This window comes from Cyrtonyx montezumae, unplaced genomic scaffold, assembly GCF_038088225.1.
Source record: "Cyrtonyx montezumae isolate F1298 unplaced genomic scaffold, pur_monq_1.0 scaffold_30, whole genome shotgun sequence".
NCBI classification, from domain to species: domain Eukaryota; kingdom Metazoa; phylum Chordata; class Aves; order Galliformes; family Odontophoridae; genus Cyrtonyx; species Cyrtonyx montezumae.
The window spans coordinates 9,564,766-9,586,377 of NW_027072035.1; the positions used below are offsets into that span (position 1 = coordinate 9,564,766).

The following is a 21,612-nucleotide window of genomic DNA, read 5'->3' on the forward strand; positions in this document are numbered from 1 at the left end:
AATTGTGTTTGTTTATGAGCTGTGTGTGAACTAATAAGCCTGTCTGAATCTAGGCTGATTTATACTGAGTTTGGTTTAGAAGGAATTGTTGTACACTTACCTAAACTGGAAGATTGATTGAAATAGGACAACGGAACTAGTCATGTGGCATTCTTCTCCATAGTGCCATGCAAGATCTGTACTTTGTGCTGAAAGCTATGAGTCTTGGCATGGCCATAACCTCTACCAGCAGTGGTACTGTCACTATGAATGTGTAAATACAATATAAGGTACAGAGTCCTTGTGCCTGCTTTGCTGCTGTGCAATTTTCTTGACATTACCAGCTGTTTATTGAAATGTACCATCATCCTGTCTGAAAGCTAGATGGCACTGTAGTTACAGAAATTCTTCTACTTTGTATAATTTGTGTGGATTAATACCAGAATTAAATGAACTGCTGCTGCTTAAGAAAAAGATTATTTGCTTTTTTTTTTTTAACTTTACAGTTCAGATTGGAGTTTTATTTAGAACTTCAAGTGAGTCAGGAAGTCATTTAGTGCTGCATATTATCAATGCTGTTTCCTAATAGTTTATTTTGAGCCAGGTGCAGATGAGCGTGTATATGCAGCTGGAAAATGTTTCAGCAGCATGCAGCTCTATAATATAGCACTGCTTTAGCAGGTTTTGCCAATGCTTTTTATGAATACTGAAGATCTGTCCCCATTTAATTATTTTCTGGCAGAAGTTTAACTATCATGTGCTCTGTGAAAGTTAGAAGTGAAATAACAACTGGATATCCAGTTTTGGAAAGTAATCTACTATTAACAAAACAAAAAATTACTTAATTTATTTGTTCTAGTTTCATTTTCACAGCACACCTTACTGTTGTGTGTGGCCATGGCAAGTTGGCTTTGTATCTTAATGGTGTACAGTGCTTGCAATATCATTTGTGAAAACTGGATGCTGCAAGCTGACCTGATAGAAATAACTGTTCTAGTAAGGCCCAGAATTGTGTTGTGTGCTATATTAGTCAGAATCTGTCTAGGTAAAGGTGCTTTAATTCTAAGTGCAGAACATTCCTGCATCAAGAGCCTTTGTGAAAAATGTTGAAAACTTCAGGGTTTGACATGCTTGTATGGTGGAAAAATCGCCCTTACGTATATTCCAGAAACAAGCATTTGTGATAAGAACAAGCTTTTTTTTTTGTTTTTTCATTATGCTTTTTAAATTTGTTTGTAATTATGATTGTCTTTGTTGTCAGTCTGTCGAAGCTGCCTGGTGAAGTATTTGGAAGAAAACAACACCTGTCCAACATGTAGAATTGTTATACATCAGAGCCACCCATTGCAGTATATTGGGTAAGTATGAAAGCAAAAATGCAATTAGTTTCATTCAAGACTGTTTTTAAACCTTTAATACAGGAAGGCTTTTTCCTAAATTGTCTTACGTGCTGATCAGCTGGCTATAAATGTAAGGTTGAATGAAATTATATTAAACTGGCCTGTGAATTTTCAATTCCTTGACATCTGTTAGGATTTTTAAGGCTTAAGAACATGCAAAGTGTGCACTTCACTGTTTAATTTTTGAGCAAGTTTTAATGGATCACAGAAGTAACAAAAACAAAACATTTATAGAAATAATACTTTTACTAAATCAGCAAAGCTGGTTTTTGTGTCTGATACATGCATACATATATATATATATGATATGTACATGCTAAATATTGTCAGTGTACATTCTGAATGCACAAGTAGATGCCAATTAGGAAGGAAGGAATTAGTGTGGCTCAAGACAGCATCTTCATTTACTGTAAAGCTACAGGAATACAGTACCTTGGCATAGTTCGTTTTCAGTGCCAAAAGGGGTCAGGAAGTAAAGCACCAAATTGAGAAAAGATAGAACGGAATTCACAAGTTGTTTTCTGTCACTGAATACACTTCAAAGAAAGTATTCTGCCTGTAATGGTTGTAAAATACTGCCCCTTTGAGACTAAAATAGTCTGCCTAGCCTACTTTCATCTTATTTATTTATTCATGAAATAAAGAATTGTTAGTCAAAAGTTTCACTGTATGTCTTAAAACATGGATTCTTCACACTTGTATTCATCTTTTATGTCTGGAGAATATATAAAACAAATGTGTCTTATCTTTTGCAATTCTTATTGATGTTAAAAGGTCACTTCGGATCTCAGAGTGATGGTAGGTTCAGTCCACTCAGTTAAAATATTTTTGGAGATGTTCCAGAAATGTCCACGTGAAACTTGAAAATCCAAGCCAGTGCGAATGGGATTGCTATTGCTTGAAGTTACATGGATTTTAGGATTAATGATATTTTGGTTCTTTATGTAGTACTACTTCAAGAAATACATAATCATCCATTACACTCTTCGAATTATTACCATTTCTGTAATGTTTACTGATCTCCACTGCTGTGAAGTGAACATCAGGTGATGAGAAACCCAAGACTACTCTTGTAAGCTCGTTCTTTTATTTGAGTCAGATCCAGGATTTCATATTGCGAGGTAATGACCTTGCAGCAGCCGAGACAGATACTTAGATTTTTTCTGATTTTATTTATGAATTGGAATTTAGGATAATATGATGTTTCTTTCAGATAGTGACTTAATTTAGACTAATTAGAAATTGCAGGTAAATTATGGTTTAAAATAGAGCTTTATATTTGTAAGCTTGCTATTAAGGTTGAGAATTTTAAGCAGTCCTGCCATGTATGAGTTTGTTATGCTTCTTTCATCTGGGACATATTATCCATATCGGCTTCATAGCAAAAAGCGTGGCTTAAGAGCAAAATCAAATTTTCTTTATGTTGTTGTCTTTTTAATTTATTTTTTAGCTATTTTTTTTCCACGTTTGGTAAAGCTAGTAGGGATAACCCAGGAAGATGAGAGATGAATCTTCAGATATAAAAAACATACTGGCTTTGATTCTTTTCTACTAAAAATATGTTTACCTTATAGTTTCAAGGAATTTTGAGTTTACTGGTGACAGATGTGCTTGATTGCTGAAAGGAAAAGCCTAATTCTTCCTGTAATTTCCATGGGCTTCCTATATTAGCCTTTGCTTTATCTCAATTCCTTTCTAACTACTCTCGTCTCTTATTTTATTTAAATACTGACTAGAGAATTGAAATTCTTCTTCAAGAGATTTAGAGTTTTTAAATCATTTTAGCACTGGGACTTGTTTAACACAAATGTTTTGAAACAAGACAGTTGAGATAAACTTCTGATTCTATCTTTTCCCCCCTTGATAGTCATGACAGAACAATGCAAGATATTGTTTACAAACTTGTGCCAGGCCTCCAAGAAGGTAAGTTGTAGTATGATTTTTTTTAGACACATCTTTGCACGTACTTCTGTAACAGTTAAAAAACAAACAAGCAAAAAACCCACAACCAAATAAAAAAAACTCACATTTTCAAGTAATTAAATACAGAAGGGAGGGGAAATTGAGGAGAAATAAAATATACGACAGAAAACTTGTTCTTTCATTATTTCTTCTGATTTATTTTGCTTCATATCTGTACTATCAGTAATTTTATGGAGAAGAAAAAAAAACACACTAGATTAGATATTTCATCAAAAAGTAGTATTACCTAAATCACAGCATTAATTCAGCTTTTATATGTTGTCACAATGCAGCTATCTTTTTTTTTCTCTATAAACTGTGGACTTAAACCTATTACGCCAGATTTCCAGAATCCTCAGAGGTAGAATGTAATGCCAAACTGCTTTTAGTTTCAGTTAAGTTTTTTTTCTACTGGAAGAGTTCTTTCAGCAGGTAGCTTTTAGTTATTTTCATAATTCTCTTCGAGACTGGATCTGTTCAAATAAACAAGTACTTTACATTAACTATCCTGTAATCTTTCTGTCTTATTTACATCACAACCTTCATAGAACATCTTAATGCACTTATGACAAGAAATGTATTTCTCAGATATTGATAAGCAAGCTTAAATAGATTATATGAAAATTATTTCTAGTATACTGAAAATCAGAACAGTAAGTAAAAATTTGGAAACAGTAGTTGGACAGAAATGTTGTGGGAAGGGTATAGGCATAGTACTTAAAATTATCTCATTTTAATAAGATCGTTGTAATAGTAGCTATACAGATGACTTTGTTGTATTCTAATTTTGGCAAATGAGATCTGGCATGACTTGATGCAATAGCAAAGATAGAGAATTAAGTGCTGACAACACCACTACTTGTTGGCAGTCTTGTTCCACCTGCAGAGGAGGGGATTTGGAATAATTTCAGAAATACTGCATCTGAACTTCATTACAGGGTTTAATATTTACAATGTTTTCAACAGCGGAAATGAAAAAGCAAAGGGAATTTTATCACAAACTGGGCATGGAAGTTCCAGGAGACATCAAAGGGGAGACGTGTTCTGCAAAGCAGCATCTGGATTCCCATCGAAATGGTAAATGTTTTTATTTATTTATTCTTTCTTGGGTTGGGTGCTGCTCATAAGTAACAAACAGATCTGCCAGAGGTATGTGTCCAGTTGGTTTTTAAGAATTGTTTTATCATGCTGTACAACACAGTGCATATAGGCTGGTTTTGCCTCTCATTTGTTCATGGAACCTTTACTTTTAGCTTCTCCTTCACACTTGGTGAGGGTGATCTCCAGACTAATAACCTCACGGGGACTCGGTGAAACTATGCAATTCCTGCACTGCCAGCAGTTGAACGGAATGCTGCGCTGTGTGCATGTTCTGTATCACCTGTTGTTCTGTTGGCAGCTAGTGTTGCTTAAGCACACAATTACTATTTGTGAGGTTAGTCTGTGCTGCAGTCCTGAACTCTGCAGTTTGAATCATGTTAACATTAGAAGCTGCTGATTAGTGTAATCCCACATATCTGCTTTCTTATATAAGGTGAAACGAAAACAGACGAAAATTCGAACAAAGAAACTTCTGAGGAAAAACAGGAAGAAGATAATGACTACCACCGAAGTGATGAACAGGTGGGATCATAGGTCATGTTCTATTTTTATCTGGTGTTTTAGCTTTATGGCTTTATTAAATTAGCAAAGAAAAGCAACTTTTTTTTAAGCTATTTTTACTGACCTCTGCCAAAAAGAAGATGCAGTGCTGCACCAAGTTTTTGTGTAAGCATGAGTTAATCTTCTGGATGTAGCAAGAGTGGTGAACATTTTAAAGGCACTTTTGTTAAAATTTTGTATTTATGACGTTTACTGAGTTTCAAACTTCTTATTGGCTTTCAGATTAATACAGACTCAGTTTATTTGGGTCCCTTTATGAATGGGTGTATTTCAGTGTTATTCCAGTGTACCAAACTGAATGTGTATCAGTAATTGTGAATAAAACCTTGTGCTCTTTTCTTAATATTTATCTTGTTTTAGATCTCTGATACTTAGACAGTGATAGTTCTATACCATAAAAATATAAACAAAAATAGTATAAAAGCCAGGAAACCAATCGTCAAGCTGTAAATGCAGAGAATGTTTTAAAGTGAAATCTCCTGCTAGGATATACCAGCATCACGTTTTTTTGTTTTTCTCTTACGTGTCTCCAGTGTAAATTTAATGTGGATTAATTTTGAATGATAAAACAAGAGAACTTCCACAAGGTTTGTACCTCATGCTAGATCCTCTTAGCACATAAAGTGAATCGTCACAGAGCTTAAACTAAATAACAAGTTGATAGATGAAAAAAGTGAGAATTGAAGTGTAGAAATGGAATAAACTTTATTTTGAAGCTAATCCGTAGAATTTTGAAAGTGTGCTTTATCATTTTTATCCCTTCTTTTTAAACTTTCTATTTTCTTTGACACTAGCATTAAAATTCTCTGGATTTAGTGGTTGCATTAAAAGCAAAGAGTTATAGCAGAAGCAATTGTTAAGAGTTGAAAACAGTTTTCCTATTGTATTTCATACTCTTTTTTAGACGTAGGGCCCTCGTGAGCAGGCAGCCTGTGAATATGCACTGACGCATCCGTTTTCCATCATTAAGACAAAAAAGTTCAAAGAAGAATTTTTAGTCAGGCATGCTTATCACTAATTGACAAGTTGTTAGGAAATGTTTTCTTTAGTTGGACTACATGCATTTCAATTTAAGGAATATTAGTATTGTACTTTTTCGCTTTGTTGTATTAATGTAAACTGCTTATGGAATACATAATGAGGACTGCAATAACTTGTTGCAGCCAGCCCTGACTGCTTGCTTTTTCCTGAAGGTAAGCATCTGCTTGGAATGCAATAGCAGCAAATTGCGTGGATTAAAACGAAAATGGATTCGCTGTTCAGCACAAGCAACAGTCCTGCATCTAAAGAAGTTCATTGCCAAAAAACTAAACCTTTCTTCTTTTAACGAGGTAATATTTTAATCTTTAAAAATAATTCTGTGCATTAAAAGTCCCATGGACAAGTATGGGATCATTATTTTTCAAAGCAACATCTTATTTTACTTTCTGAAAACAGCAGCAAATGCAGTGTTTTAAATTGTATGCTATTTAGCCATTTTTGTAAGCTAAGGAGTTGAATTTATACAAATAAGGTTATTTTCTACTAATACAGTTTTTTTTTTCTGTTTCAATTTAGGATTTATGGTCTTATTTCCTGTAGATTTTCCTTCTTCCATCACCTCCTCATTCTAAATGTTACAATTAAAATATAGCTTTTTTTCTCTCTTACCTTTATAAAGGATTTGCCTGTTAGTTTGCACTGTATCTTTTCATGTCTGTACTTGCACCAAAAGGCTTTGTTATGAGCTTCTACATGCATTAAAACAGACTTTTCAATAAGTTTTGTATCATACATTATATTCAGGTGTATACATGTGACCCTTTAATATATATGGCCCTTGCAGAGGCTTCATATTCACTGCAGGGGACAGGAAGTAACAAATAATTAAGCAGTGCCAATGTTGACCTCAAGGGAAAGCAGCATGTACGTTTCGTTCTTCTCTGTGCTGCCAGTGTAGTTGCTGCCTGTCACAAGCAAAGCTATTTACATGTAAAGAACTTACAGTGAAGTGTACCAAAAGAAAGACAATTCTTCACACTTCTCACATTTCAGATTCCAAATTAACACTTAAGGCAAATGTGGTAATGCAGCCTCTATTTACCATGTCTCTGGGTCTTGATCACAGTCTCTTTTCATCTCAGTCACTTGCTTTCCAGTCTGGAAACATCCTTCTACTCAAAATGCTCAGCAGCAGATTTGTATCTGTATTGTTCTTGCTTTCTGGCTTCTATAACTTCACTCTTTTTTTTTGTTGGAGAATGTCCCCAGATTCAGTTAGGCTTCCTGGAACAAAACTGAAACAATCTTCTATCTTGTCCTCAGCTGGTTTATAAGCTGGAGCCCAACAGCAGCATCACTGTTTTGAAAGTGATTTTTTTTTCCCCCGTTTCAAATAGGCATTTTTTTTACCGGCAGAGCTTTGATTTTGTTTTCAAGCCTCCTGTTCCATGATAGTAGTCTCTATGTAGCAGCCTATTGTCCTTCCTAATGAAGGAACAAATTGTTAACAAGTACTGTTTATTCTTCTGCCACCTCTCCCACATTCTTATAGGATGTATAAATAGTGGTGCAATCAATGTATTAGTGCCAGGTAATTGATTTGTGGTAGCAGGTGTTAAGTTTGTAGGCACTTGCTCACTGTAAGTTATTCAAGGTCGGAATTATTGCTAGATTTTTAGAATGCCCCATAAAATGATGTAAAGCTTTTGTGGAGAGGGCATTAGTGCTGCTTGGGAAGGTAAGTCAAGCAGTTAAGTCCAGTTCATGCAATGTCTTCGATATAGGTATAGCAATTTTTTGTCAAGAAAAGACATCGTTTTCTTTCTTTAAACTATATTTGTCTGCAGAGCAGATCCAAGATGAATTGTTCCACGGTCTTTGGAGAAAAAAACATCATGCCTAACATTTGTAGTATTGTTTGAAACATGTTTCGCACATCGTGTCTCAACACATTAACTGTCTTTTTTTTTTTTTTTGTCAGCTGGACATATTATGCAATGAAGAGATTCTTGGCAAGGACCACACACTCAAGTTTGTAGTTGTTACAAGATGGAGATTTAAGGTATGACACAGTGATTTAAAATTAATCATAAAGTGTCTAGATTAAGAATGTTGTTAAAGTATATGCTGCTCACAGCTACACAGCAATAACTACAAACTCGTAGCTATCTAATGCAGCATTTTTAAACAACAGTTATTAAATTTGATTCCAAGAAAGTGAAGGAAAGTAGAATTAAATATAACTGACAAGGGAAAATGTTATGTTGCGTCCGTTGTCAGTTTAACTGTCATCAACTGTTGCAAATTAATTGCAAACCACAAGAAAGTATTAATTTTAGCTGTGATAGGTGACTGTACTCCATGTAGGTGGGAAAAGGGACTGTGCTGAAGGAAGGCAGAAATTTTCAAAACAGTTCTTTTCTGTATCTGAACAAGACTGCTTTACCTCTCAGGGAGGAAGAGTAATTTTAATGTTTGCCTATCTTAAGGAGAATTCCAACAATATTTAGCAGGCATTACAATGGCATGTTAAATGTGATTGACTACATCGTTGACTTGCTGATTGTTGTTTCTCTGAGCAACCCCTTTGCAGCTGATTAATAAAGTGGAGCATTCATTCTAAGTATTAGTTATCACATTAGCAACTCCAGTCAAATGGATGTAAGAATGAATTGCAGAGTTGAGTATTTACCTACAGAATCACTGCATGTATATTTGGCGTTCCTTGAAATAGGAGTGGAATTATGGACAAGAAACACAACCCAAGCTCACAGGGTATACTGAGATATAACCACCTAGAGGGTGCAGGTGGCAGGAGGAAAGTGTCTCCTTGTCTTTGCGTAGAAAATAGTTATTTTTGCATAGCAGATAGAGATAGAAGGCAATGGTCAGACTCCCATTTGCAGAGTCACAATTAGAAACCTACTAGAATTTGCTCCTGGATGATCAGGAAAATGGTTTGAAAATGCAGTAATAGCTCAATAACAATACTACAGTTATTAGGGATAGCAAAGGCAGATTAATCACAAAGGATTTAAACTCTGTGCGATCAGAAATTGATGGACGACACCTTAAGTTCAACGTAGGTAAATGCAAAAGAATATGTATTGGGGAAAACACTGTGCTTAACTTTAAAAAAATGATGAATTCTAAGCTAACTGAATCTGTGAGGATTTAAATCCAGATGTAAGAAAAAAAACAAATGCTAGGATTTTTTAATGAAAAATAATTGATCAGGATTGTCAAATTGATATACATCTGTGGAAGTCTACTGTTCACTTTTATCATGGAGACCTGTTTACTTTTGAATCGAACAGAAAAGGCAACTGTAACTGCTGTGGCAGGGGAGTTGGACTAGATGATCTCTAGAAGTCCCTTCCAACCCCTACAATTCTGTGAATCGGTGACATCTTAAGTGAAAGAGGTGCAGATCGTAGGATAAAACTCAGAGCCTCCAGAACAAACAAATGGAAATTATTCTTTACAGGATGGGCTACCCCTTAATGCAAGATGCTGCAGATGTTAGAAGTTTACCTATATAGAAAAAAAAACCACAAAAAACCTGTAGATATATTCGTAGGAGTAGAACTATTAAATATATAAAATACTGTGTGGTCTTATACTGAATTCTGGGTGTCTGCATTTCTCTCTTACTAGGTTTCCTGAGTTAAACTGTTTTGATAGAACTAATCTTACAGTGATCTATCCCTGACAAAAGGGAAAGGATTCTCCATTTGATTTGAGTTTCAAAAATGAATTCCTTCTTGTCTCATAGTTTGTTTAAGCCTTGCTTTATGAAACTAAAGTTTTATCTACTGAAAAGATGAATTCTGGCTTTGTTTCTTAACTTAGCTTATATTTCTATCTTGCAGAAAGCACCTCTACTGCTACATTACAGACCCAAAATGGACTTGCTGTGAGAGAACTTTATTGTCCTTCTGGACAGAGTTTTTTGCAGAGACTATCATCTGGCACCTTCTTAGTGCATCACTAATCACATGATATGAATCAGCTGAATAATTTTGGAAGACTGTAGTGCTTTCATAGCTGACTGTCCTGAATATTTCTCCTGGGGATGTGTTATCTGAATTTCTGGACAGAAAATATTTATACTTATTTTATATGAAAGAAAGAAATCAAAACTCAACAAGACACTACCAGCACTAAGTTTACAGATATTGAAAACACTTCACAGTTCCACGTAGCTCAGCCTGACTCATCTCTTACAGTTACACCGAAATAAGTTAGAATGTTGTGGGGTGATTTTAAAATGTTGCTTTTGACACCAAGTTGCATTTAGTTACTTTTCACATTCTGAATATTTAAAAATATATTTTTGCAAAGTGTTCTTGTCTTATATAGTATGCCTGATTGCATTGGCTTTAATCAAGTTCTGTAGGTCATTGATAATATTATCATTGATAATGATATAGTGACTGGTGATATTTATTATGCTGCATTGAAAAATTTTGAAAATCTGGGAAAACAATGAGTTTGTTTGTTAGTTTTATCCAGTTGTTGCTCTCGCTCAGTTTCTGTTTTAGTAAAGTTTTAATGCCCCTTTTGCATGGTGATTTGGTAAGATTAATAGTAATCTCTGCAGCTGATTTTAATGTGCCCTGATATTTTGCTGTGGCATATATTGCACCACATAATGACAGATACTCAAAAGTGCTAGATTTATGAACTTTAAATATATATATATATATATATATAAATAAACATTTCTTATGTAGCTGTGGCTTGCAGAAATCAGTTTTTACTGTAATGAGGATTTATTCTCACTGGCTAATGAAACACTGGCTCTTTGACAACTTTGGGTGATATTGCACAGTTTTCACTGATCAAAAATTCCTCAGAGAAGTAGGAGCAACTTTATATTTTAGTAATGGCTTTGTATTTTCTTCACCTGTTTTCTTATGGAACCATACTGTTTTCGTTAGCACAATTACTTGCTGTTTTGGGGGGTCAGACAAGATTATTTTCACACCTTCTGGCCTTAATTGATAGCAGTACTTGCATCAGCCCTAATGGATGCAAAGTAACATACATGCCATGTATGTGTGTACATACACATACACACACATATGACTGTTTATGTTATAGAATGCACCCTCAATAGCACTTAGCAGTGTTTGCTGCATTTTTGTAAGGCTTTTTGAAATTGTCACCTTTTTAAAAACAGAGTTGAAAGTGATTTCTGCAAGCTGTATGCTGTTCAGCGCATACAGTACAGATACAAGAGTGATAGGCTGCCAGCATGTCAAGTTACCTAGAATTCCAAGCATACTGCTAATATCTGGAAACAGTTAACCTTTTAACTTTTGGAAGGGTTTTCCAGTCAGCTGAAAATGCTAGCTGCTATACATTTTTTTTTCTTTTTTATAAACTGCCTTTGGATAAGAAAGTAAGCTCGCTTGTAACTGCCCTGCTTTGTCTGTCTGTGCTCATTCCTCTCTTCTGCAAGAAGACATTATTTATTACTGATAACAGGAAGCTGATAGTGCAAGAGCTTTATCTAAGCATTTTAAGTCATCTTCTTGAGCTTTTGAAGCACCACATTCCTTAGTGTTCTCCTGCACTTTCATTCTTTGGAGTCTTCATCCGTCCTTTCTTAGCTGTGCTGCTTCAGAAGGGGTACTCCAATTTCTTTTTATTTTTGCAAAGATATCTGTCATTTTTATTTATAGTCACAGATGTGAATGGGAAGTAAATCAGGCAGAGAAAGTAAATGGGAAGTATGCAGGCAGAGAAAGAAAGGGAGCCTACTGAAATATAGGGATGTAAAGAGGCTCAGATGCTAAAAATGGCTGCAGATGTGAGGGCAGATGGCAGGTGGGTTGGAATGCTTGCATTAGGCAGAGCTCCATATCCAGGCCTTTTAGTGTGGGTATGCATGCACCTATGAGCAATGGGATCAGAACTCGGCTCCAGTTTTGTCCTACTGTTTTCAGCTCATACGTATTTCAGCTTTTACCTTTAGTTAACATTAATTGGCAGATAAGACCATGAGTCTATCTTTTTATACTCTTTAATGAAAACACTGAAAACAGGTGTTACAGATGCATATGCAAATTGACATACTGGGCCCTTCTGGAGCTCTTCATGCCGTTAGCGTTCCAGTGTAAGTAAGGGATTGGCTGTAGCTAGAGAAGCACAGGGAGCACAAACAGGGCTGTGAGTGGGCCATTCTGCACCTGATGCAGACGTAGAGTTAAAACTCCTTGAGAGTATGCTGATTAATGTGGTTTGTGTGTGTGTGAATACATGCACACTACCCCCACTCTGTATGTGTATGCATGCTTCCTGTGTGAGATCTGCCTACCTCAGGAGGAGTGTACTGCAGAAACCTTTTTTACATCCAGACACTTGAGCAGTGCTTATAAAGCGTTTTAGGATTTTAGCACTTTCCACTGCAGTTGTGCAGCTGAGAACTCAGTTGCAAACAAGCAAATTCAGAAGCCTTTCAAATCTTTCTCTTGCTATAATAGTCTGCAGTACAAAACACATATTTGGAAGTTTGTAGCTCTCTTTAGGATCTCTTGAATATATAATGGTGCTACCAATACATTGAAAATTCTATTGATAACTATATAGATAGGTAAATTCAAGGCAGTATTAATACCTACCAGTGCTTTTTGTTTTGTTTTGTTTTGTTTCTTTGTTTGTGCAACTGCTTTTGCAATGTATTTAATTTGCTAAAGCCTCATCAGTAAAAAGAAAAGGATAAAAAAAAAAAGATAATCCCAGTTATTTTTCTAAATCGTATGTCATAGCATCATTGCTGTAGATATTCTTTCCCTCAGGAGGGGTTGGGATTGTGTCTGGACCATAAATTTATTTACTCTAGCCTTACTAGAAGTCTGCAATGTAATTGAATTGAACTGAGAGGGAGGCCTCCTTTGGATCAGAGCTCTGTTTCTCTTCTGTGAAGCTTAAGAGACAGTTAATTTATATCAAGACTATATAGTAACCCTGCTTCTCTTCAAACTTGAACTGAAAGTTGGACTCAGCGTAGATATCTCTCTGTCCTAGTGAGATCATACTCAGTTTATTTTGGATTTTGTCAAGATGGAGTTACTGTGAGGTAGTTTTCACAATTGCTTACGCTGGTAAATAATTGCAGTAAAGAAGTATCTTGTTATAGTGTCCTCAGCAGCAATGAGACTGATGAATCACCCAGGCTGAGTCTCATTAAATATAGTTTCATTAAAAACAGAGAATTCAGATAGAATATATGATATTAAATTTAAATAAGATTTGGGGTGTTAAAAGTTAACTCTATAAAAGTTATTTATTCTATTTTAAGCCTTCTGTCTTATTTTGCCATCCAAGTATTTTTGGTTTCAATGGTCCAACCTTATGTACGGGCATATAAAATGAAACTATAAGATGTTTTTACAAGCTTCTTCCTTTTACATTGAGTTTAATTAGCTTTTATTTCTATGTTTTTATTTTGTGTGGATAAAGAACATTACTTTTGTTTTTGTGCAATAGGTTTGAATCATGCATTTATTAGGCATACATTTAAATTGTAAATGTAGCATCTACTTACCATTAAAAAAGGAACGTAGATGGAATTTTTGATTTGTTCAAGTGGGGTTTTATTTGGGACTGTTATCTGGGAAGGTTGTTTTTTGATTTGTTCTATTTTATTTTAAGAGTGAAGTGCGGGATTTAAATTTGTGTAAGTACAAGAACTGTCTGTCAGCAATATTCTAAAATAAATGATCTTGCAAGAAATCTTAATGTGAACTGTGGAAGCAATCAGCAAGACTTGCAGCCTATCTGAAAACTTTTTGTGCCATTGTTATGTCTGGTATCTTTGTGTACCATCAAATCTGAAAATATTTATTTATTATTTTTGGTTGTGCAATAGTGTACACAACACTATTATCTCTGGGGATATTGGACCATAAAAAATATCAGACTACAACTATGATGGTGCTATTTTTTCCAATAGGCTCTGAGCCTTTGAAAGCTTATCTGGCTCTGTTGTCTTCATAACAGCATAAATAGTTGTAGGAGATTGATTTTTAATTTTTAATTATTTTTCTTTTCCTACTGGATGGTATATATAACCATACAACTAGCCTGTTATACAACATGATGCATCTTATCACTGAGCTAAATATAATAGGAAAAAGCCAACCAGTCTGTACATCAGCAGGTGAATCCTAGTAAGCTCGTGCTTTCAACAATATGTAAGATGCATTTTATTCAGAAGGCTGGACTGTACAGAAAAATCTATTTTTTCTGCTTCCTCAGGTGATCACTTCAGTTTGGATATTTCACTGGAGATGCTAATGCTTCAGTTTCTTTGCATGAAGTTGATAACAGGAGAAAAAACTGTCCTATACACCAGACTCTGTGCATAAGATATAATTAACTGTAACTGAGAGGTCTTGGCATCTGTTGCTGAAGTAAAAACCTATAGAGAGAACATTAAGGAAGATGGGAACAATACTTCAATCTCTGCTTTCATGAAAACTTGCAAACAGTACAAACACCTTCTAGAAACTTGCTTTCTGTGGCAAGCTAACAATAATATTTTACCATGGATTTATGATTTATTTATATACTAATTAAAGCTCCGTTGCTATTTGATCCATTTGGAGCTTCCTGAAAATCTTTCAAATCCACAGTGACCTACCCAGTTGAGCATTAAGGTGGGGACTAAATGTACAATCCCATGCATGCTTATATTGCTAACTTTGCAAATAGCCTGAATGATTGTGCAGAAACCAGAGGGTTTGTTCAGGTGATGGTAGCTGTGGCTGGAGGACGGAGTCTTGATTTTTAAAGGCTGGAATGATGTTCCAGTATTATTAATTTTTATTCGGACCTGAAAACATTGGTTTACTAGAATCTTGAATTCAAGTTACTTATTCAAAGAAAGGAGACTTTGATCTTTCCTTTTGGAACAAGATTATTTTACAGTTGAGGGACAATAAGCCAGTGCAACCACTAAGCCTTTATTTTCTCATGTGGCATAATAAAGATACAGAAACTGTCACAGTGTAAAACCATATTTTTGGCTTAGCTTCATTTGAAAGTTTACAATTTTTTATGCTTTGTGTTGCTGTGTAATTTTTGTACTATTGGTGGCTAGTTTTGTCTGAATAAGCCTTTTTGGATTATTGCTTAATGTTTTGATTTTATGATAGTGAAGCTTGTATTCAGTGTTTTGCCAATTAATATTATATGCTTGTTAATAAAAGCAGAGAAACTAACTGAAATCCTGTCAAGCTGGAAGTTATTGTCCCATTTTTTCCTTCAAGAACATAAGGAACAGGTCAGCCTTGATATCATGGCACTGACCAACCCAGCATGACTGATAACAAAAATGTTGTGGCATGACATGGTCACAGTCAATATGTCTGTAACCCATTTTACTCAAAACAAACAAAAGCATGGCCTGAAGTATTACCCACTGCTCAGAGCAGTGATGTGCCTGTGACAAACGTATGGCATATAACTGCCAGCTAGGAAATGAAATGGCTTCAGCTGCATGCAGGAAAAGCTTAGTTACCCTGATGTCTATATGTATTTGTAGATAGAAATGTACTTATGAGAACTGTGTGTTGCTTTCAGTCTGACTTTACCTGGTGATGCTGATGCACAAGGGCAGACTGCAGCATTCTAGATGAAAGATTTGATGTGACTAAGTGTCACACATCTAATTACAAAGAATATCCATGCATATTTGATTTTAATTTGGGGACTGTCACACTTGTGTCACCTTTTCTTTGCAAGCTGCTAGGAAGAAAGTTCTCTTACCTATAGGAAACTTACTGTGACCCATGTATGCTTTGCCTTTGAAAAAATTGATCTGTTGTGGTATTTGGCAAATATTGGTGCTTGCTGTCTCGGTAAATTCATGAGCTTTTTGTTTTGTTTTGTTTTTTCTTTTTTCCCAAGATCCTTGAGATTTGTTTGAATTCCTGAACGGAGCATAGATGCAGAGTTTTCTTTTTAGCTGAAATTAATTAAAATATGTAGTGCAGATACAATGTTAAATGGGAAAGCAGTAGTTGAATTCCTTGCAGTATCCCTTTGCAGTACTGCAAATACATACATAGCATGTGTACTGCTGTCTACATACTGAGAGAACTAGAAGGGCTCTCTTTTTTTGCTATTGCCTTGTATGCAATTGCCAGCAACTGTGGGCTGGTTTGAAGTCAGAGGATCTTACACATAGATCATACTTGCACTGATAGTACCAATATATAATTGCCCTGAGGAAATCAGCCATTTGCCACTGCTTTAGCTTCGTAACACCCTCATGAGACACTTACCTTAGAAGGGTCCCTTTGCCTATATATAGTCACTTAAAAGTAGGTAAATGTTAGCACTAATTCTTCCTGAGCAAGCATTATTTCTTGTAAATCCTCCATGGTCTCATTTTCTGTGATTCTATGCTTCCCTGTACTTCATACTCTTGGTTGCTCTCATCTATCACTGAACGAACCTGTGATGACCTGGTTTAGCCTATTTCTTCTTACATTTTCAGCAGCTATTCCAGGAGTGCAGAAATGATGTGCTAGAACAGAGGGCTTCTATTTCATGCCAGTGTGATTACAGATTTTCTGACTGCTGTGTACACTGGAGTAGCTAGGAAAAGGAAACCTCTGCTTCTCTTACACAAGCAGATGTTTATAGCAACGTAACACTGCACACAAGTTGTGGTCTCTTTCTTTGTCATCTATGTCATGGAGAAATTGCTCAGGTTTACATGGGGATTAACTTAACGTGTATACCTCACTTAAGGAATGATTAAAGCAATGCCATCAGCATCTGTTGTACATGTGACTTTTGAAATACTTGTTGCAAAAATTGTTTTAGAAGTCAATGTTTCATATTGTTCCATGTAAAATATACTTGTAGTAATTCAAAATGTTCTCTGGCTTTGGTTTGGACATAAAAAAAAAATAAATTATTTGACTTTTAACGTCTATTATCACTGCTTTATGTTAGTTTGAAATTAGTCATTTAAAACTAGCCTCCTTTGTGGACTGTGGAAAACCTGAACACCAGAAACACACAATGGGACAGAACTAACTCCCCTTGTTGTTACTTGAACATGGTGCTAATCTGCTAAATGAGAGTGGAAGCAATTCCTGTTTGTGACAGAACTGATAGCAGTTGTGCAGCTAGCTCTGAAAGCATAAGCCTGTCTTGTGGCTAATGAACAGCAAACTACATTTTTCTCATAAGGTAATTCAACATGAAAAACTTCTTCCCCTAACCAAATACTTTGCTCTAAGTCGGTGTTTAGAAGAAGAGTATCTCTGTTTGTAAAACAACAAAGAGTTTATTGAGATTGCAGTAGTCAGAGAAGGATAAAATATATTAATTGAATATATAATGATCTGGATGGGGTTATAACACAATACAACTCCCTGCGTCTTTGTGTGAAAAATCCTAGCATGTCTTTCATTCATTTGGCCTTTTTTTTTTCCTCTGTTTTTTTAAAGAAGTCCTGTCAATTAGTTTTCTACTAGAAAATGAAGCAGTGACCTGGACCTGGTAGAGAAAATAGTGTACAGGTGTACTCTCTACCAAGGGTAGGATGAGGGTCGTAGCTATCTAAAAATGTCTAGACTTTCACATGGCAATATTCTTGCACAATCATTATTTAAAGATGTTGTATTGATTGGGTTTGAACTAGGCATGTCTGTGCTTCGTATCTGTATGTTGATGTACCTGAATGCACAGCCTAACTGTCAAAATAAGAACAAAACAGAAACCCAAGCAACTACCATCTGTAGGAATGTTGACTGAGTTATTCTGATGACAGGATAGTGCCCTTACAGCCTTGCTCTTGTTCTCTGCCTCTGTCCATAGCATGCAGTCCTTCATTTCCATATTTGATGAACAGGAACTCTCATTTTTGTGGAAGCCTTTAATGTTATTTATTTAGCTATTTTCCCCTTGGATGCAAACTTAACTGCCCCTTGCCTTGAGTTTGGTCTGCTTTATTCACAAGAGCAAAGCCTCTGATTCTGGGTGCACTAAGACAGCACCACTGCTGTTGTGAAAAATGCTGACTGGTGATGCAGCAAATAACCTTGCTACTTCTGTGTGGGTCTGCTAGTTCTCAGCATTCTGCAGAGCAAAATTTCTGCTTTAGTTTATGTTTTATAGTATAACATATTCCCTGAAAGCTTTTGTGTTCCTATTTGAGCAATGTCTCTGTAAACAGCTGCAATGGATTGTGACAGCATTATTTGGATTGGTGATAAATGTGTTTTGTTGATTCCCAAAGTGTCTGGAAAGAGACAAACAGTATATTTGTGAACCTGGATGTCAAGCAGAATGTGTCTTCTGGTCCTGCTGTCACATCATCTAGAAAGAATACATTCTTCTGTCTCATTTGGGCCTTACAGTCTACAGCTGCAACATGTGATACTTACGTGCTCCCTCCTCAGCGTTGAGGCTATGACTGGATCTTTTTATGGCAGCTTTGGGCATTTCTTGAAAATGGTGGTAACATTAGTGTGATACAGATACTGAATAGTTGGTTCTGGGCCCTTCACTATTGGCACCTGTGCAGATTTTATATATATGGGCACAACTAACTGGCTTCTCACTCTGGAGAAGCAGTCTCTTCTTTCCTCTGCATTCAAAATAAGCAGTCCCAGTCCTGTGTGCATTTTGATAGTACAATGACTGATGCACCTTCACTCTCCCAAGAGCTTCCAGGATTATGAGATCCTCAGGCTCAGAAAAAGTTTGAATAGTTTTACTGTGGTTCATAAAACCTTAAGAAACCTTGTGTTCTGAGTGTTTTAAGCTGAACACCCTTTGGTAAGGCAGGAGATGGTCCAAGAGTGTTTAGGCAACATCCCTGTACGCAAATTCATGGGCCCCAATGAGATGCATCCATGTCTGCTGAGGGAGTTGGCAGAGGTGATTGCTGAACCAACCTGTATCATCTTTGAGAGGTTTTGGAGGATGGAGGAGATGCCTGAAGTCTGGAGGATAGCCAATGTCACTCCGGTCTTCAAACAGGTCAAGAAAGAGGATCCAGAGAACTACAGGCCAGTCAGCCTCACCTCCGTCCCTGGAAAGGTGATGGAACAGTTTGTTCTGAATGCCATTTCCAGGCAATTGGAAGATTAGTCATCACAGGTTCACCAGAGGGAGGTTGTGCTTGACCAGCCTGGTAGCCTTCTTTGATGTCATTGCAGGCTTGGTGGATGGAAGGAGAGCAGTGGATATAGTCTACCTTGATTTCAGCAAGGCATTTGGCACTGTCTTGCACAGCATCCTTATAACAAGGCTGAGGAAGTATGGAATAGAGGAGTGGATGGAGGCCTGTACTTAGCGGTGTTCCTCAGGGGTCTGTGCTGGGTCCAGTCCTGTTCAAATCTTCATCAATGACCTTGATGAGGGGATAGAGTCCACCCTCAGCAAGTTTGCTGACAATATGAAGCTGGGAGGAATGGCTGACATGCTGGAAGGCTGTGCTGCCATTCAGTGAGACCTGGACAGACTGGAGAGTTGGATAGAAAGGAACCAGATGAGGTTTAAAAAGAGCAAGTGTGGAGTCTTGCACCTAGGGAGGAATAACTGTGTGCACTGGTACAGGCTGGGGAATGACCTGCTGGAGAGGAGCTCTGAGGAGAGGGACCTGGCTGTATCCTGGTAGATGATAGATTGGGTATGAGCCAGCAGTGTGCCCTGGTGGCCAAGAAAGCCAATGGGATCTTTGGGTGCACTAGAGAGAGTGTGGCCAGCAGGTCAAGGGAGGTGATCTTCCCCCTCTACTCTGCCCTGGTGAGGCCTCACCTGGAGTACTGTGTCCTGTTCTGGATTCCATGGTGCAAAAATGACAGGGATATCTTGGAAGGAGTTCAGCAGAGGGCCACAAAGATGATAAAGAGCCTGGAGCATCTTGTTTCAAGGTGAGAGACCTGAGTCTGTTCAGCCTGGGAAAAAGAAGACTCAGGGGATCTGATTAATGTTTATAAATATCTAAAGGGAGGTGGGAGGCAAATCAAGGAGGCCAGGTTCTTCTCAGTAATTGTGTAGTAATGGAACAAGGTGGAATGGCCTAAGTCTTGTACATAAATGTAAATAGAAATGTGCAGAAGAATATCTTTACAGTAAGGGTGATGAGTATTGGCTCAGATTGCCCAGAGTGTTTGTGGAGCCTCCTTCTATGGAGATATTCAAGACCCATCTGGACACCTCCCTACGTGATGTGTTGTAAGGAATGTGCTTCGGCAGAAGGGTTGGGCTCTGTGATTTCTAGAGGTCCCTTCCACCCCCTGCAATTATGTGATTCTGTAATATTAGCAAATTGTGCCTCCAGCTTGCTTTGAATCTCTTCTTTTTACTTTATTGGCTGTGATTCCTTTGTTGCCTTGGATCGCCTTGTCACTGGGATGAGCTTTCCCTGCTGGATGTGAAGAAACCTCACCAATTTTGCTCATCTTTCCCTGGTCACTTCTTCTGGCCTGTTTTTTCTTCTTCTTCTTTGTTGTTGTTGTTTGTTTTGTTTGTTTGTTTCTGGTTCAATTAGGGGTAATTTATGCTAATGGGACAGGGTTGGACTGTTCTTCTGACCAAAACCACAGTGCCCTGCGAGCAACCTGTTGCTGTCTGCTGCTATGTATCTGCAGAGCAGTGGATGCAGTAAGCAGTGGCTGCAGATAATGGGATGCTTGCTAGTGACAGTTCATGTAGTCACACATTTCTGTATGGTTTTGCTCTTTGGATTTTTGTTTCTTTTCCCTTGGTAAGATTCTTATTGATCCACATCTACAAGACAGTGGGTGGGGTGAATCAACTACAAAGAAAACCCTTTGTTTTATTTCCATCTTCCCTGGCTGTAGCAGTGAAGAGTGAAATGTGCTTTATTCTGGAAAGGTGGAGGTTGAGGTGGCTCTTGTGTCCTTGGGTTGCATCTGCCAGGTGTCATCAGAACAGTGAGTCTGTGTTAGCAGTGTGATGCAGAGCAGCTCTGCTCCAGGCCTGCTCTCAGAAGGACAGCATTTTTTACACAGCCAGGTGTTACAACAGATTTATTCCATCTGTTTGCACATAATTTATAGCCAAAACTAAGCAAGGATGCTACTACTTAGTGTGTGCTGCTCAGGGTTTCTCCAAGCCCCATTGAAACCATGGAGCACAGGGACAGTATGTGAGAGGACCACCCCTGGCCAACCTCTGCAGGCTGGTCTGATGGATTCCAAGCAGTGCAGGACACTGCTCTGCAAATGGAGAGCTTCCTGCATGGGAGGCAGCTATAGCCCAGGGACTGCCAGTGCACAGGCAAACACAGAGCAACAGCTTATGGCATGTTTTCCAGGGACAGCCGCAGAAAAGTGTGCCACTGTAGTACTGGGTTGGTTGTTGAGATTTCTTTTTTCACCATAAGATCTGTGAATCTGGAAGACTCTTTTTCCTCCATCATGCTGAAGCTCAGCTTCTTGCTTAGTGAGCATGAAAGTATATACCTGCCTGTAGAGCTAGAAAAGCTTTTGGATTATCTTGAGGCTGATGCACTTGTTTTTGACCTTGCTGTACAAAGATTTTCTATTCCAAATCTGTGTTCCTTGCCAGCCGGTGATCCACTTTCAGCTTGTTTTAGAACGGTGGGAGATATCCATGCAGTGCA

At 37.3% G+C, this 21,612-nt stretch overlaps 1 protein-coding gene across 4 annotated transcripts in view; it reads left to right on the plus strand.

Annotated features, from left to right (window-relative positions):
- PCGF3 (polycomb group ring finger 3) overlaps positions 1-11,695 on the plus strand; it is a 45,048-nt gene extending 33,353 nt beyond the window's left edge. For 3 of the 4 annotated variants that reach the window (XM_065744254.1, XM_065744253.1, XM_065744251.1), the window contains 7 exons: positions 1,241-1,337; positions 3,247-3,302; positions 4,308-4,418; positions 4,876-4,964; positions 6,197-6,334; positions 7,966-8,046; positions 9,857-11,695. In XM_065744254.1, the coding sequence (XP_065600326.1) occupies positions 1,241-1,337; positions 3,247-3,302; positions 4,308-4,418; positions 4,876-4,964; positions 6,197-6,334; positions 7,966-8,046; positions 9,857-9,904 (620 nt within the window). In that variant the 3' untranslated portion in view covers positions 9,905-11,695. The remainder of the gene's footprint in view (positions 1-1,240; positions 1,338-3,246; positions 3,303-4,307; positions 4,419-4,875; positions 4,965-6,196; positions 6,335-7,965; positions 8,047-9,856) is intronic. The other variant, XM_065744255.1, reaches the window with a different exon arrangement.
- Positions 11,696-21,612: the final 9,917 nt, after the last annotated feature.